Raw genomic sequence first — 18,582 nt, forward strand, 5'->3', positions numbered from 1 at the left:
ATTAAAATGGATAAAATATAAAAATGAATGTAGGAAAAAAGGGATTAAAAAAAAGGGTTGATGATAGAGGAGAGAGTTCATGGTCTGCAGAAGGGTCAGACAGACTCGAAACACTCACTCTATTTCCCCCTCCACAGATGCTGTCACATCTGCTGAGTTGTTTCAGCATTTTCTGTATTTGTTTCAGATTTTCTGCATCCACAGTGTTTAGCTTTTATCTTAGGTGTTGCTGTGGGTTACAGTGGGTTACACGGGTGTTGCTGTGGGTTACAGTGTGTTAAACGGGTGTTCCTGTGGGTTACAGTGGGTTACACGGGTGTTGCTGTGGGTTACAGTGGGTTACACGGGTGTTGCTGTGGGTTACAGTGGGTTACACGGGTGTTGCTGTGGGTTACACGGGTGTTGCTGTGGGTTACACGGGTGTTGCTGTGGGTTACACGGGTGTTGCTGTGGGTTACACGGGTGTTGCTGTGGGTTACACGGGTGTTGCTGTGGGTTACACGGGTGTTGCTGTGGGTTACATTGAGTAACACGGGTGTCGCTGTGGAATAGAGTGAGTTACGCTGGGGTTGCTGTGGGTTACAGCGAGTTACACGGGTGTTGCTGAGGGTTAGTGATTTACACAGGTGTTGCTGAGGGTTACAGTGGGATTAACGGGTGTTGCTGTGAACTACAGTGGGTTACACGGGTGTTGCTGTGGGTTACACAGGTGCTGCTGTGTGTTACACGTGTGTTCCTGTGGATTACATTGAGTTACACGGGTGTCGCTGTGGAATACAGTGAGTTACACGGGTGTTGCTGTGGGTTACAGCGAGTTACACGGGTGTTGCTGTGGGTTACAGTGAGTTACACGGGTGTTGCTATGGGTTACAGTGAGTTACACGGGTGTTGTTGTGGGTTAGAGTGAGTTACACAGGTGTTGCTGTGGGTTACAGTGAGTTACACAGGTGTTGCTGTGGGTAACAATGAATTACACAGGGGTTGGTGTTGAGAACAGTGACTTAAACAATGTTTGCGGTGGATTAGTTAGTTACACAGAGGATGCTGTGGGTTACATTGAGTTCCATAGGGATGTGTGGGTTACAGTGAGTTACACGGGTGTTGTGTGGGTTACATTGAGTTACATAGCGGTTGCTGACTTATGGTGATTTAACAGGGGTTCCTGTGGGTTACAGTGAGTTAAACAGGGGTTGATGTGTGTTACATTGATTTACACGGGTATTGCTGTGGGTCACAGTGAGTAACACAGGGGTTGCTGTGGGTCAGAGTGAGTTACACAAGGGTTCCTATGGGTTCAAGTAAGTTGAACAGAGGTTACTGAGAGAAATAAAGTGGCCAATGTGAGTTACAGTGAGTTACACAGGTGTTGCTTTGGGTTACAGTGCGTTACACAGGGGTTCCTGTAGGTTACAGTGAGTTACACAGGTGTTGCTCTGGGTTACAGTGAGTTACACAGGCGTTACTGTGGGTCACAATGAGATACAGAAGGGTTCCGATGGGTTACAGTGAGTTGAATAGGGGTTTCTGATAGTTATAAATGGCCTATGTGAGTTACAGTGAGTTGCACAGGGGTTGCTGTGGGTTACATTGAGTTACATAGCGGTTGCTGACTTATGGTGATTTAACAGGGGTTCCTGTGGGTTACCGTGAGTTAAACAGGGGTTGATGTGTGTTACATTGATTTACACAGGTATTGCTGTGCGTCCCAGTGAGTAAGACAGAAGTTGCTGTGGGTTACAGTGAATTACACAGGGGTTGCTGTTGAGAACAGTGAGTTACACAAGGGTTGCCGTGGGTTACATTGAGTTACGCAGGGGATGCTGTGGGTTTCATTGAGTTACGCAATGGATGCTGTGGGTTTCAATGAGTTACACAGGGTACGCTGTGGGTTACAGTGAGTTACACAGGGGATGCTGTGGGTTACAGTGTTTAAGACAGAGGTTGCAGTGGGTTACACTGAGTTACACAGGTTTTGTTGTGGGTTTCAGAGACATACACAGATGTTGCTGTGGGTTACAATGAGTTACCAGGGTTCCTCTGTATTAGATTGTGTTAAACAGAGGTTGCTGTGGGTTACAGTCAGTTACACAGGTGTTGTTGACTTACAATGAGTTACTGCAGGGTTCTTGTGGGTTACAGAGAGTTACACAGAGGTTAATGTGGGGGTAAAGTGAGTTACACAGGGGTTCCTGCGGGTTACACTGAGTTACACAGGGGTTGCTGTGTGTTACACTGAGTTACACAGGGGTTGCTGTGGGTTATACTGAGTTAAACAGGGGTTGATGTGGGCTACACTCAGTTACACAGGTGTAACTGTGGATTACAGTGTGTTACACAGGTGTTGCTGTGAGTTACAGTGAGCTATAAGGGTGTTGCTGTGGGTTACAGTGAGTAATGCAGGTGTTGCTGTCAGTTACAGTGAGTTACATGGGTGTAGCTGTGCATAACAGTGCGTTACACGGGGGCTGCTGTGGTTACAGTGAGTTACACGGGGGTTGCTGTGGGTTATAGTGAGTTACACGGGTGTTGCTGTGGGTTACAGCGAGTTACACGGGTGTTGCTGAGGGTTAGTGAGTTACACGGGTGTTGCTGTGCGTTACAGTGAATTACACAGGGGTTGCTTTGAGAACAGTGAGTTACACAGGGGTTGCTGTTGAGAACAGTGAGTTACACAGGGGTTGCTGTTGACAACAGTGAGTTACACAGGGGTTACTGTTAAGAACAGTGAGTTACACGGGTGTTGCTGTGGATTATAGTGAGTTAAACGGGTGTTGATGTGGGTTACAGGGAATTACACAGGGGATGCTGTGGGTTACAGTGAGTTCCACAGATTATGCTGTGGATTGCAGTGAGTTACACGGGTGTTGCTGTGGATTGCAGTGAGTTACACGGGTGTTGCTGAGCGTTAGTGAGTTACACGGGTGTTGCTGTGGGTTACAGTGAGTTACACGGGTGTTACTGTGGGTTACAGTGAGTTACACGGGTGTTGCTGTGGGTTACAGTGAGTTACACGGGTGTTGCTGTGGGTTAATGAGTTACATGGGTGTTGCTATGGGTTAGTGAGTTACATGGGTGTTGCTGTGGGTTAGTGAGTTACATGGGTGTTGCTGTGGGTTATAGTGAGTTACACAGAGGTTAATGTAGGGGTAAACTGAGTTACACAGGTGTTGCTGTGGGTTCCACTGAGTTACACAGGGGTTGCTGTGGGTTACACTGAGTTACACAGGGGTTGCTGTGTGTTACACTGAGTTACACAGGGGTTGCTGTGGGTTATACTGAGTTAAACAGGGGTTGATGTGGGCTACACTCAGTTACACAGGTGTAACTGTGGATTACAGTGTGTTACACAGGTGTTGCTGTGAGTTACAGTGAGCTATAAGGGTGTTGCTGTGGGTTACAGTGAGTAATGCAGGTGTTGCTGTCAGTTACAGTGAGTTACATGGGTGTAGCTGTGCATAACAGTGCGTTACACGGGGGCTGCTGTGGTTACAGTGAGTTACACGGGGGTTGCTGTGGGTTATAGTGAGTTACACGGGTGTTGCTGTGGGTTACAGCGAGTTACACGGGTGTTGCTGAGGGTTAGTGAGTTACACGGGTGTTGCTGTGCGTTACAGTGAATTACACAGGGGTTGCTATTGAGAACAGTGAGTTACACAGGGGTTGCTGTTGAGAACAGTGAGTTACACAGGGGTTGCTGTTGACAACAGTGAGTTACACAGGGGTTACTGTTAAGAACAGTGAGTTACACGGGTGTTGCTGTGGATTATAGTGAGTTAAACGGGTGTTGATGTGGGTTACAGGGAATTACACAGGGGATGCTGTGGGTTACAGTGAGTTCCACAGGGTATGCTGTGGATTGCAGTGAGTTACACGGGTGTTGCTGTGGATTGCAGTGAGTTACACGGGTGTTGCTGAGCGTTAGTGAGTTACACGGGTGTTGCTGTGGGTTACAGTGAGTTACACGGGTGTTACTATGGGTTACAGTGAGTTACACGGGTGTTGCTGTGGGTTACAGTGAGTTACACGGGTGTTGCTGTGGGTTAATGAGTTACATGGGTGTTGCTATGGGTTAGTGAGTTACATGGGTGTTGCTGTGGGTTAGTGAGTTACATGGGTGTTGCTGTGGGTTATAGTGAGTTACACAGAGGTTAATGTAGGGGTAAACTGAGTTACACAGGTGTTGCTGTGGGTTCCACTGAGTTACACAGGGGTTGCTGTGGGTTACACTGAGTTACACAGGGGTTGCTGTGGGTTACACTGAGTTACACAGGGGTTGCTGTGGGTTATACTGCGTTAAACGGGTTGATATGGGCTCCACTGAGTTACACAGGGGTCCCTATGGATTACAGCGTATTACACAGGTGTTGCTGTGAGTTACAGTGTTACACAGGGGTTCCTGGGGGTTACAGTGAGTTACACAGGGGTTGCTGTGGGTCACAATGAGATGCACAAGGGTTCCGATGGGTTATAGTGAGTTGAACGGAGGTTTCTGATAGTTATAAACGGCCTATGTGAGGTACAGTGAGTTGCACAGGGGTTGCTGTGGGTTACAGTGTTTTACACAGAGGTTGCTGTGGGTTACAGTGAGTTACACAGGGGATGCTGTGGGTTGCAGTGAGATACACAGGGGTTGCTGACTGACAGTGAGTTACAGAGGGGCTGCTGTGGGTTACAGTGAGTTACACAGGTGTTGCTGTGGGCTACAGTGCGTTACACAGCAGTTGCTGTGGGATAGAGAGAGTTAAACAGAGATTCCTTTGGGTTACAGTGTTTTACACAGAGGTTGCTGTGGGTTACAATGAGTTGCACAGAGATTCCTGTCGGTTTCAGTAAGTTACACAGGGGTTGCTGTGGGTTACAGTGTGTTATACAGGGTTTCCTGTGGGGTACAGAGAGATACGCAGTGGTTCGTGTGGGTTACAATGAGTTACACAGTGGTTGCTGCGAGTTACAGTGAGTTACACGGGTGTTGCTGTGGGTTACAATGAGTTATACAGGGTTCCTCTGGATTACATTGTGTTAAACAGAGGTTGCTGTAGGTTACAGTCAGTTACACAGGTGTTGCTGACTTACACTGAGTTACACCAGGGTTCCTGTGGGTTATAGAGAGTTACACAGAGGTTAATGTAGGGGTAAAGTGAGTTACACAGGGGTTCCTGCGGTTTACACTGAGTTACACAGGGGTTGCTGTGGGGTTACACTGAATTACACAGGGGTTGCTGTGGGTTACACTGAGTTACACAGGGGTTGCTGTGAGTTACAGCGAGTTACACAGGGGTTGCTGTGGGTTATACTGCGTTAAACGGGTTGATGTGGGCTACACTGAGTTACACAGGTGTTACTGTGTGTTACAGTGTGTTACACAGGGGTCCCTATGGATTACAGTGTATTACACAGGTGTTGCTGTGAGTTAGTGTGTTACACAGGGGTTCCTGTGGGTTACAGTGTGTTACACAGGGGTTCCTGTGGGTTACAGTGAGTTACACAGGGGTTGCTGTGGGTCACAATGAGATGCACAAGGGTTCCGATGGGTTATAGTGAGTTGAACGGAGGTTTCTGATAGTTATAAATGGCCTATGTGAGGTACAGTGAGTTGCACAGGGGTTGCTGTGGGTTACAGAGTTTAAGACAAAGTTTGCTGTGGGTTACAGTGAGTTATACAGGTGTTGCTGTGGGTTACATGAATTACACAGGGCTTGCTGTGGGTTACAGTGAATTACACAGGCGTTGCTGTGGGTTACAGTGTGTTACACAGGTGTTGCTGTGGGTTACAATGAGTTACAGAGAGATTCCTGTGGGTTACAGTGTTTTACACAGAGGTTGCTGTGGGTTACAGTGAGTTACACAGGGGATGCTGTGGGTTACAGTGAGTTACACAGGGGATGCTGTGGGTTGCAGTGAGATACACAGGGGTTGCTGACTGACAGTGAGTTACAGAGGGGCTGCTGTGGGTTACAGTGAGTTACACAGGTGTTGCTGTGGGCTACAGTGCGTTACACAGCAGTTGCTGTGGGTTAGAGAGAGTTAAACAGAGATTCCTTTGGGTTACAGTGTTTTACACAGAGGTTGCTGTGGGTTACAATGAGTTGCACAGAGATTCCTGTCGGTTTCAGTAAGTTACACAGGGGTTGCTGTGGGTTACAGTGTGTTATACAGGGTTTCCTGTGGGGTACAGAGAGATACGCAGTGGTTCGTGCGGGTTACACTGAGTTACACAGGGATTGCTGTGGGTTATACTGCGTTAAACTGGGGTTGATATGGGCTACACTGAGTTACACAGGTGTTACTGTGGGTTACAGTGCGTTACACAGGGGTTCCTATGGATAACAGTGTATTACACAGGGGTTCCTGTAGGTTACGGTGAGTTACACAGGGGTTGCTTTGGGTCACAATGAGATACACAAGGGTTCCGATGGGTTACAGTGAGATGAACGGAGGTTTCTAATAGTTATAAATGGCCTACTTACAGTGAGTTGCACAAGGGTTGCTGTGGGTTACAGTGTTTAAGACAAAGTTTGCTGTGGGTTACAGTGAGTTACACAGGTGTTGCTGTGGGTTACAGTGAGTTACACAGGGGTTGCTGTGGGTTACAGTGAGTTATACAGGCGTTCCATTGGGATACAGTAAGTTATACAGAGGTTCCTGTGGGTTACAGTGAGTTACACAGGGATTGCCGTGGGTTACAGTGGGTTACACAGAGGTTACTGTAGCCTGCACAGAGTTAGAGGTTGCTGTGTGAGATACCAATAACACTTTATACCTGTACAATATTTGTCAATGCCCCAGGCTTATTGAGATACAAGAAAGGATACAATGATCATCGATGCTGCTCAGTGAAAATCGAGTGTTTGAAAATCGAGCAAAGCCATCTCTATACAACCAGGCTTTCAGAGGAACATACTGCATACAGGGAGACAAGCAATAGGATGTAAGAAAACATATAGCTCACTTGACTGAACAATAACTACAACCTGACTGTAATTAGAGGGCACAGGGCTCTTTCAAAGAGCAATCCACTCAGTCCCATTCCCCACCTTCTGCCCCTTATCCTTGGATTTTTTTTCCTCCTACTGGTATTCTCTTTTGAAAGCTTCTATTGAATTTGTATCAATAACCCTATCATACATTGTGTTAAAAATCCCATTTTCGTTTCACCTCTGATTCTTTTAAGAATCAAATTAAATCTGTGCCCTGGTTATGAATCCTATTAGTTGAGGCACTGGATGGGCTGAAAAAATTGATGTCAAGGTGGTATTGAATAGACTGGATGTACATTAATTTGATGTGTCAGCTGTGGCTCAGTGGGTAGCACTCTCGCTTCTGAATCACAAACTTCCAGGTTCAAGTCTTGGTCTAGGGTTTGAGCACAAAAATCAAGGCTTACCCTCCAGTGCTGTACTGGAAAGGTATTGCACTGTCAGAAGTGCTGGCTTTCGGGTGGGACATTAAACCTAGACCCCATCTGCCTGCTTGGGTGGATATAAAACGTCCCATGACACTGCTTTGAAGAAGAGTGGGGGAGTTCTCCCCGGTGTCCTGACTAATATTTATCCCTCAATCAACATCACAAACAATGGATTATCTGTTAATTATCAGACTGCTGTTTGTGGGAGTTTGCTGAGCTCAAATTGCCATCTTTCTTACACAACAGTGACTACACTTCAAAAAGCACTTCATTGGCTGTAAAGCACTTTGAGACATCCAATGGTTGTCTTCCTTTTCTAAGTCACCCGGACTGCTTCCAAGGATACTGAGGGAAAGTGAGAGGGATTATGGCACTGGCATTAATCATCCAGTTTTACTGAGATACAAGAATGGTGGAAGAGGATTGTAAAATTGCAAATGTTACACCTTTGTTCAAAAAAGGGCCAGTCAGTTTAACTTCAGTGGTGGGGAAACTTCTAAAAACAAAATCAACAGTCACTTGGACAAATGTGGATCAAGGGAAGCCAGCATGGATTGAAGGGTTAAAAAAAAACCGACCTGTTTAAGTTTTTTGATGAAGTAACAGTGAAGGATGATGTTGTGTACAAAGACTTCCACACGATAAGCTTATCAGAAAAGTTGAAGGCCATGGAATAAAAGGAACCGTGGCAGCATAGATACAAAATTGACTGAATGACAGGAAACAGGGTAGTGGTGAATATTTGCTTCTCAGACTGGAAGAAGTGTGCTTTTTTTTATTCATTCACAGGATGTGAGCTTCACTGACAAGGCCAGCATGTGTTGCCCATCCCTAATAGCTCTTGAAACTGAGTGGCTTGCTGGACTATTTCAGGGCAATTAAGAAACAAACACATTGCTGTAGGTCTGAAGCCACATATAAGCCAGACTGGGTAAGGATGGCAGATTTCGGAACCAGATGGCTTTTTACAACAATCGATTACTGAGATTAGCTTTATATTCCAGATTTATTAATTGAAGTAAAATTCCACCAACTGTCATGGTGGAATTTGAATGCCAGAGCAATAGCCTCAGCCATTACCACTATGCAACTATCTCCCCCTGGTTTCCCAGGGTTGGGACTACTGCATTTGTTGATCTATATCAACAATCAAGAGGCCTACTGGGCACAATTTCAAAATTTGTCAATGACAGAAAACTTGGAAGGAGGATGTAGACAGGCTGGTGTAATGGCCAGATAAGTGGCAGATGAAGTTTAATGCAGAGAAATATGGAATTATACATTCTGGTAGGAAGAAAGAAGACAAGCATTCTTAAATAAAGGGTACAATTCTAAAGTGGGGTGTAGGAGCAGAGGGGCCTGGGGGTATATGTGCACACATCATTGAAGTTGGCAGGGCAGGTTGATAAAGCATACAGAATCCTGGGCTTCGTAAATAGGGGCAGAGTCCAGAAGCAAAGAAATCATGGTGAACCTTTATAAAACACATGTTTTGGCCTCAGCTGGAGTACTGTGTCCAATTCTGGGCACCGCACTGAGAAGGGTGTGAAGATGTTAGAGATCTTGTAGAAAAGACTAACGAGAATGGTTTCTGGGATAAGCAACTTCAGTTACAGTTCATCTTGAAGAAACGAGCTGTTCACCTAGGTGAAGGGAATGTTCAGAGGAGATTTGATAGAGCTATTCAAAATCCTGAAAGATCTAGACAGAGCAGACAGGGAGAAACTGTTCCCATTGGCGGAAGGATCAAGAACTAGAAGACACTAATTTAAGGTGATTGCCGAAAGAAGCAATGGTAACATGAGGAAAAACTTTTGGTATACAGTGAATGGTTAGGATCTGGAATGCACTGCCTGAGAGTATAGTGCACAAAGATTCAATCAGGGCTTTCAAAAGGGAATCAGGTAATTACCTGAAGAGAAAAGAACTTGCAGAGCAATGGGCAAAAGGTAGGTGTGTGGTGTAGGTGAGCTGATCTTCCAGAGATCTGGCACGGACAAGGTGAACTGAATGGCTTCCTTCTGTTCTGTAATCATTTCATGATTCTTTCAGTTCATTTTCCAATAAACCATTTTTATTTACTTCCATTAAAACCCTTCATCATTTTAGTACCTTTATCACATTTCTTCTTAGCCTTCCCTGCTCTAAGGGAGCAACTCCAGCTTCTCCTGTCTATTCACAAAACTGTAATCTCATCATAAGGCCATAAAACATAGGAGCAGAAACTAGGCCAATCGGCCCATCGAGTCTGCTCCGCCATTCAATCATGGCTGATAGGTTTCTCAACCCAATTCTCCCGCCTTCTCCCTGTAACCTTTGATTCCCTTACCAATCAAGAATCTATCTATCTCGGTCTTAAATACATTCAATGACCTGGCCTCCACAGCCTTCTGTGGCAATGAATTCCATAGATTCACCACTCTCTGGCTAAAGAAGTTTCTCCTCATCTCTGTTCTAAAAGATCTTCCCTTTACTCTGAGGCTGTGCCCTCGGGTCCTAGTCTCTCCTATGAATGGAAACATCTTCCCCACGTTCACTCTATCCAGGCCTTTCAGTATTCTGTAAGTTTCAATCAGATCCTCCCTCAACCTGCTAACCTCCATCGAGTATAGACCCAGAGTCCTCAAACGTTCCTCATATGTTAAGCCTTTCATTCCTGGGATCATTCTCGTGAACCTCCTTTGGAGCCTCTCCAGGGCCAGCACATCCTTCCTGAGATAAGGGGCCCAAAATTGCTCACAACATTCTAAATGTGGTCTGGTCAGAGCCTTATAAAGCCTCAGCAGCACATCTCTGCTTTTATATTCTAGTCCTCTCGAAATAAATGCCAACATTGCATTTGCCTTCCTAACTACCACTCAACCTGCAAGTTAACCTTAAGAGAATCCTGGACTAGGACTCCCAAGTCCCTTTGCACTCCAGATTTCTGATTTCTCTCCCCATTTAGAAAATAGTCCATGCCTCTATTCTTCCTACCAAAGTGCATGACCTCACACTTGCCCACGTTGAATTCCATCTGCCACTTCTTTGCCCATTCTCCTAACCTGTCCAAATCCTTCTGCAGCCTCCCCACCTCCTCAATACTACCTGTCCCTCCACCTATCTTTGTATCATCTGCAAACTTAACCAGGATGACCTCAGTTCCTTCATCTAGATCATTAATGTGTAAAGTGAAAAGTTGTGGTCCCAACACTGACCCCTGCAGAACTCCATCCGGCCGCCATCCTGAGAAGGACCCCCTTATCCCCACTCTCTGCTTCCTGCCAGACAGCCAATCTTCTACCCATGCTAATACCTTGCCTCTAATGCCATGGGCTCTTATTTTACTGAGCAGCCTCCTGTGCAGCACCTTGTCAAAGGCCTTCTGGAAGTCCAAGTAGATAACATCCATTGGCTCTCCTTTGTCTAACCTACTCGTTACCTCCTCAAAGAATTCTAACAGATTTGTCAGGCATGACCTCCCCTTGATGAAACCATGCTGACTTTGCCCGATTTTACCATGCACTTCCAAGTTATCTGAAATCTCATCCTTAATAATGGACTCTAAAATCTTACCAACGACCGACGTCAGGCTAATCGGCCTGTAATTTCCCATCTTTTGCCTCACTCCCTTCTTAAACAGGGGGGTTACATTAGCGATTTTCCAGTCCCCTGGGACCCTCCCTGACGCCAGTGATTCCTGAAAGATCACCACTAACGCCTCCACTATCTCTTCAGCTATCTCCTTCAGAACTCTGGGGTGTAATCCATCTGGTCCAGGTGATTTATCCATCTTCGGACCTTTCAGTTTTCCTAGCACCTTCTCCTTAGTAATGGCCACCATACTCACCTCTGCCCCCCGACTCTCTTGAACTTTGGGGATGTCACTCATGTCTTCCACTGTGAAGACTGATGCAAAGTACCTATTCAGTTCCTCCGCCATTTCTTTGTTCCCATGAGAAACATTCTAGTAAATCACTTCTGTACCCTCATCAAAGCCTTCATACGCTCCCAAAGTGAGAAACCCAGAATTAGACACAATACTCCAGCTCTAGCCAAACTAATATTTTAAATAAGTTTTGTTTTTATTCGTTCATGGGATGTGGGTGTTACAGGCTCAACCAGTATTTATTGCCCATCCTGAAATATCCTTCAGAAGATGGGGTTAAGGCAACCTCTGGAACTGCTGCAGTACATGTGGTATAGTGTTGTTAGGGAGAGAGTTCCAGGATTTTGACTCAGCGACAGTGAAGGAACGATGATATAATTCCAAATCAGGATGATGTGTGGCTTAGAGAGTGTTCCCATGCATCTGCTGCACTTGTCTTTCTAGGTAGTAGAGGTCATGGGTATGGAAGGTGCCATCAAAGAAGGCTTGGTGAGCTTCTGCAGTGCATCTTGTAGACGGTACACACTGCTGCTACTGTGTGTTAATGGTGGAGGGAGTGAATTTTTAAAGTGATGGATGAGAAAACAATCAAGTGGGCTGCTTTGTCCTGGTGTCAATCTTTTTCAGTGTTGGAGCTGGACTCATCCAGCTAAGTAGATAATATTCCGAAGGCAGTCCCAAGAATTAAGGAGGATGCTTAGCACGCGGTCCTAGAGTAGAGAGAGGAAGAGAAAAGGAATTCAGAGAGAAAGAGGGAGAGGGTAAGAATAATTAACTGGGGGAGAGTTGACTTCAATGGAGCAAGAACAGAGCTAGGCCAGATAGACTGGGACCAAAGGTTGGTGGGAAAAGCTGTAGTTTAACAATGGGTTACCTTCAAAGAAGCAATGGTTCGGGCACTATCAAGGTATATTCCTCAAAAGGGAAAGGTAAGGCAAACAACTCCCAAGTTCCTGGATGATAAAGGAGATCGAAATTAAGAAAAAGAAGAAAAAGTGTGCTTATAACAGGTGTCAAGTAGAAAATACAATTGAGAACCAAGCTGAATACAGAAGGTTTAGAGAGAGGTGAAGAAGCAAATAAGTGACGCACAGAGGGATAATGAGTAGAGACTGGCAGCTAACATAAAGGGGAATCTCAAAGTCTTTAAAAGGCATATAATTTGTAAAAGGCTATTAAGAGGAGGAGTAGGGCTGATTAGGGACCAAAAAGGGGATTTACACATGGAGGCAGGGAGCATGGCTGAGGTGTTAAATGAACACTTTGCACCTGTCTTTACCAAGGAAACAGATGCTACCTGGGTCGAGGTGAAATAGGAGGAAACTCTGTCACTAGAAGGGTTCAAAACTGATAAGGAGGTGGAATTGGCTAAACTGTCGGTAATTAAAGTTGACGTGGCACCGGGATTGGATGAGACGAATTGAAGGATATTGGAGGAAGAGAGAGTAGAAATTGCAGGGGCATTGGCCATAATCTTTCAGTCTTCCCTAGATGCAGGGATGGTGCCAGAGGACTGGAGAATTGCCAACATTACGGCCTTGTTCAAAAAAGGTTGCAAGGATAAACCCAGCAATTACAGACCAGTCAGTTTAATTTCAGTGGTGGAGAAGTTTCGAGAAATAATTGTTCAGGATAGAATTAATAGGTACATGGAAAAATGTGTGTTGATTAGGAAGAGCCAGCAGGTATTTAAGGGAAAGTCATGTTCGATGACCTTGCTGGAGTTCTTTCAAGAGGTAACAAAGAGGATTGATGAAGGTAATGCTGTTGATGTGGTATACGTGGACTTCCAAAAGGCATTTGATACAGTGCCATACAACAGGCTTGTGAGAAAAGTTATAGCTTATGGAATAAAAGGGACGGTAATAACGTGTATACAAAACTGGCTGCGTAATTGGAAACAGCAAGTAATGGTTAATGGATATTGTTCAGGCTGGAGGACGAGTTCCCCAGGGGTTGGTATTGGTACCCTTGCTTTTCCTGATATATATTAATGATCTAGATCTTGGTGTACAGGGGACAATTTCAAAATTTGTGGATGATACAAAACTTGGAAGCATTATAAATTTTGAGTAGGACAGCATAGAACTTCAAAAGGACATGGATAAGTTGGTGGAGTGGGCAGATAGATGGCAGATGAAGTTCAATGCAGAGAGGCATGATTCATTTTGGTAGGAAGAACATGGGGAGACAATACAAAATGAGTATAACTCTAAAGGGTGGGCAGGAGCTGAGGGACCTGGGTGTATATATGCATAAGTCATTAAAAGTGGCAGGACAAGTGGAGTGAGCAGGGAATAAAGCATACAGTATCCTAGGCTTTATTAAAATGGGCATAGAGTTCAAGAGCAAGGAGGTTATGCCTAACTTGTATAGGACACTAGTTAGACACCGGCTGGAGTATTGTGTATAGCTCTGGGCGCCACACTTTAGGAAGGATGCATACGCATTGGAGAGAGTGCAGAAGAGGTTTACAAAAATGGTTCCAGGGATGAGAAACTTCAGTTAAGAAGATAGATTGGAGAGGTTGGGACTGTTCTCCTTGGAGAGAAGAGGGCTAAGGGGAGATTTGATCCAGGTGATTAAAATCATGAGGGGGCTGGACAGAGTAGATTGGGAGAAACTGTTCCTGCTCAGAAAAAAGTTTGAGAACTAGAGGGCACAGATTTAAAGTGGTTTGCAAAAGAAGCAAATGCGATGTGAGAAAAAACTTTCTCACACAGCGAATGGTTCGGGTCTGAAATGCACTGCCTCGAAGTGTGGTAGAGGCAGGTTCAGTCGAGAAATTCAAGAGGGAATTAAATGATTGTTTCTATCTAAATACTGTGCAGGGTTATGGGGGAAAAGGCAGAAGAATGGCACTAAGTCATAATGCTCATTTGGAGAGACGGCACAGACATGACGGGCTGAATGGCCTCTTTCTGCACCATAACAATTCTGTGAGGTTGTAGGAGATAGTGGTGAAGCTAGTACAATGTAAGAGGTAGAAAAGGGAAAAGGTAAAAGGCTAAGGGAAAAAATTAACAGGGCGGGAAAAAATCTGGAAATCCACATTCCATTTCAGCAGTCAGTCATTAGTCAGTCCGTGGGCCATGAGGGGTTGCACACCTTCTTGATCTTTCTTCTTGCTCTTGCATTTTTAGCATTCATCATCTGCCTTGCTTCAAAGCCAGCTACAATGTGCTGAAGCAGGGCTCACCATTGCGGGCGGTCCAGTGCACTCTCTTCCCAGCAACTGAGGTCAAAGCCAATATTCTTGAAGTAGACTTTCAAGGTGTCTTTGAAACGTTTCTGCTGGCCATCCTGTGATCTTTGACCAGTCATAAGTTGGGAGTAGAGTGCAATTGGGAAGGTTAGTGTTCGGCGTTCTGATGCAGTGGCCTGTCCAGCACAATTACCATGCGAGAATGGTTGTCTCTATGCTCAGGATGCCTGATAATATTTTATCACGCTCCTGACTTGTTCTTGTAGACAGTGAACAGTCTTTGGGGAGTCAGGAAGTGAATTACTCGCTGCAGAACTCCTAGCCTCTGACCTGCTCTTGTAGCCACTGTATTTCTATGGCTGATTCACAAAAAACACAAGAAATAGGAGGAGTAGACCACACAGTCCATCGAGCCTGCTCCGCCATTCAATATGATCATGGCCGATCTTTGGCTTCAACTCTACTTTCCACCCCCCAATTCCTCAACTCCCTTAATTCCCTGAGATACCCAAAATCTGTCTATCCCAGCCTTAAACATATTCAGTGATGGAGCATCCTCTGAGGTAAAGAATTCCAAAGATTCACAACCATTTGAGTGAAGTAATTTCTCCCAATCTCAGTCCTAAATGATCGACCCCTTATCCTGAGACTGTGCCCCATGTTTTAGATTCTCCGACCAGCAGAAACAATCTCTCAGTGTCCACCCTGTCAAACCCCGTCAGGATTTTATAGGTTTCAGTGAGATCACCTCTCATTCTTCTAAACTCCAGAGAAAATAGACCCAATTTACTCAGCCTCTCATCATAGAACAACCCCCTCATCCCATGGACCAAACTAGTGAACCTTCACTGTATCGCCTCCAATGCAAGTGTATCCTTCCTTAAATACGGAGACCAAAACTGTACACAGTATTCCAGATGTGGTCTCATCAAAACCCTGTACAACTGTTGCAAGACTTCCCATACTCCAATCCCTTTGCAATAAAGGCCAACATGCTATTTGCCTTCCTAATTGTTTGTTGTACCTGCATGCTAACTTTCTGTGTTCCTTTTACAAACACACCTAAATCTCTTCAAACGTTAACACTCAGAAGTTTCTCACCTTTTCAAAAATATTCTGCTTTTCTATTTTATGACCAAAGTGAATATCCTCACTCCTCCCCACGTTACTCCATCTGCCATCTTGTTGCCCACTCACTTAACCTGTCTATATCTCTGCAGCATTTCTGTGTCGTCCCCACAGATTACCTTCCTACCTAGCTTTGTATCATCAGCAAACTTAGATACATGACTCTCTGTCTCTTCATCTAAGTCATTGATATAAGTTGTAAATAGTTGGTGCCCCCACACTGGCCCTTGTGGCACTCCACTAGTTACAACCTGCCACTCTGTGCATCCTGTCAGACTTATATTTCTGGCTAGTTTACTCTCATATTCTATCTTTTTCCCTTTATCAACTTTTTGGTGGCCTCTTGCTGGCTTCTAAAACACTCCGAATCCTCAGCCTTGTTACTGTTTTTTGTCAGTAGATGCTAGAGTTGTAGCTGTACTGGAGCAGCTTGGTTAAGTGTGCAGCTAGTTCTGGACCACATGTCTCAAGTACTATTGCTGGAATATTGTCAGGGTCCACAGCCTTTGCAGTATCCAGTGCCTTCAGCTGTTTCTTGATATCACGTGGAGTGAATCAAATTGGCTAAAGACTGGCATCTGTGATGCTGGGGACCTCCGGAGGAGGCCAAGATGGATCATCCACTGATTGTAGCTCGTACTTCAGCCTTATCTTTTGCACTGATGTGCTGGGTTCCCCCATCATTGAGGATGGGGATATTTGTGGAGCCTCCACCTCCAGTAAGTTGGTTAATTATCCACCACCATTCACGGCTGAATGTGGCAGGACTGCAGAGCTTAAATCTGATCCGATGGTTGTGGGATCGCTTAGCTCTGTTTATCACTTGCTGCTTATGCTGTTTTGCATCCAAGTAGTCCTGTGCTATAGCTTCACCAGGTTGACACCTCATTTTTAGGTACGCCTGGTACTGCTCCTGGCATGCCCTCCTGCACTCTTCATTGATCCCCTGGCTTGATAGTACTGGTAGAGTGGGGGATATGCCAAGCCATGAGGTTACAGATTGTGCTTGAGTACAATTCTGCTGTTGCTGATGGCCCACAGCACCTCATGGATGCCCAGTCTTGAGTTGCTAGATCTGTTTGAAATCTATCCCATTTAGCACGGTGGTAGTGCCACACATCACGATGGAGGGTATCCTCAATGTAAAAACGGGACTTTGTCTCCACAAGGACTGTGCGATGCTCACTCCTACCAATTCTGTTAAGGACAGATACATCTACATGAAGTAGGTTGGTGAGGATGAGGTCAAGTATGTTTTTCCCTTTTGTTGATTCCCTCACCACCTGCCGCAGACCCAGTCCAGCAGCTATGTCCTTTAGGACTCGACCAGCTGGGTCAGTAGTGGTGCTGCCGAGCCACTCTTGGCGATGGACATTGAAGTCCCCCCACCCAGGGTACATTCTGCGCCCTTGCCACCTTCAGTGCTTCCTCCAAGTGGTGTTCAACATGGAGGAGCACTGATTCATCAGCTGAAGGGGGTGTAAGAGGGGGGGGCGTTGGTGGTAGACCGGCGGTGGTAGTCAGCAGGAAGTTTCCATGCCTATGAGATTGATGGGATAGCTTTTGAATAGATTTCGAATAGATCTGGCAACTCAAGACTGGGCAACCATGAGGCACTATGGGCCGTCAGCAGCAGCAGAATTGTACTCAACTACTTACTGCTCTTAACATCAAGGCCGCATTTGACCGAATGTGGCATCAAGGCATCCTGGCAAAACTGGAGTCAATGGGAATCAGGGGGTAAACTCTCCCCTGGTTGGAGTCATATCTAGCACAAAGGAAGATGGTTGTGGTTGTTGGAGGTCAGTCATCTCAGCTCCAGGACATCACTGCAGGAGTTCCTCAGGGTAGTGTCCTCAACCCACCCATCTTCAGCTGCTTCATCAATGACCTTCCTTCCATCATAAGGTCAGAAGTGGGGATGTTCGCTGATGATTGCACAATGTTCAGCACCATTTGTGAATGCTCAGATACTGAAGCAGTCCATGTCCAAATGCAGCAAGACCTGGACAATATCCAGGCTTGGGCTGACAAACAGCAAATAACATTCGCGCTACACAAGTGCCAGGCACTGACCGTCTCCAACAAGAGAGGATCTAACCATATCCTTGACATCCAATAGCACTACCATCACTGAATCCCCCACTAACAACATCCTGGGGATTACCATTGACCAGAAACTGAGTGGACTATCCATAAGCGTTTTTATGACAATCGACAATGGTTTCATGGTCACATAAGTTTCAATGCCACATAAGTGCAGGAGATGGCCATGCCAACAAGAGAGAATCTAGCCATCTTCCCTTGACATTTGACATTTAATATTACCACCATCAACATCCGGGGGGTTACCATTGACCAGAAACTGAACTGGACTAGCCATATAAATACTGCAGCTACAAGAGTAGGTCAGAGGCTGGGAAACCTGCGGCGAGTAACTCACCTCCTGACTCCCCAAAGCCTGTCCATCATCTACAAGGCACAAGTTAGGAGTGTGATGGAATACTCCTGGATGAGTGCAGCTCCAACAACACTCCAGAAGCTTTACATCATCCAGAACAAACCAGTCTGCTTGATTGGCATCCTATCTACCACCTTAAACATCCCTCCCACACTGACACACCGTGGCAGCAGTGTGTACTATATACAGCATGTATTGCAGTAACTCATCAAAGGCTTCTTAAACAGAACCTTCCAAACCTGCAACCTCTACCGCCTAGAAGAACAAGGGCAGCAGATGCATGGGAACACCACAGCCTGCAAGTTCCCCTCCAAGTCACACACCACCCTGACTTGTATTGTTGTTCCTTCACTGTCTCTGGATCAAAATTCTGAAACTCCCTCCCTAACAGCATTGTGTGTACCTACACCACAGGGGTTGCAGTGGTTCAAGGCGGTGGCTCACAACCACCTCTCAAGGGAAATTAGGGATGGGTAATAAATGCTGACCTTTTCAGTGATTGTCACATCCATTGA

General features: G+C 45.5%; 1 protein-coding gene across 3 annotated transcripts in view; it reads right to left on the reverse strand.

The window, feature by feature from the left end:
* ttll9 (tubulin tyrosine ligase-like family, member 9) overlaps positions 1-18,582 on the reverse strand; it is a 118,060-nt gene that overhangs the window by 62,833 nt on the left and 36,645 nt on the right. For 2 of the 3 annotated variants that reach the window (XM_078556318.1, XM_078556319.1), the window contains exon 9: positions 6,813-6,900. The exons of the other annotated variant lie outside the window; for it this stretch is intronic. In XM_078556318.1, the coding sequence (XP_078412444.1) occupies positions 6,813-6,900 (88 nt within the window). The remainder of the gene's footprint in view (positions 1-6,812; positions 6,901-18,582) is intronic. 3 annotated transcript variants of the gene reach the window in all.

This window comes from Cetorhinus maximus, chromosome 13 (genome assembly GCF_964194155.1).
Source record: "Cetorhinus maximus chromosome 13, sCetMax3.hap1.1, whole genome shotgun sequence".
NCBI classification, from domain to species: Eukaryota; Metazoa; Chordata; class Chondrichthyes; order Lamniformes; family Cetorhinidae; genus Cetorhinus; species Cetorhinus maximus.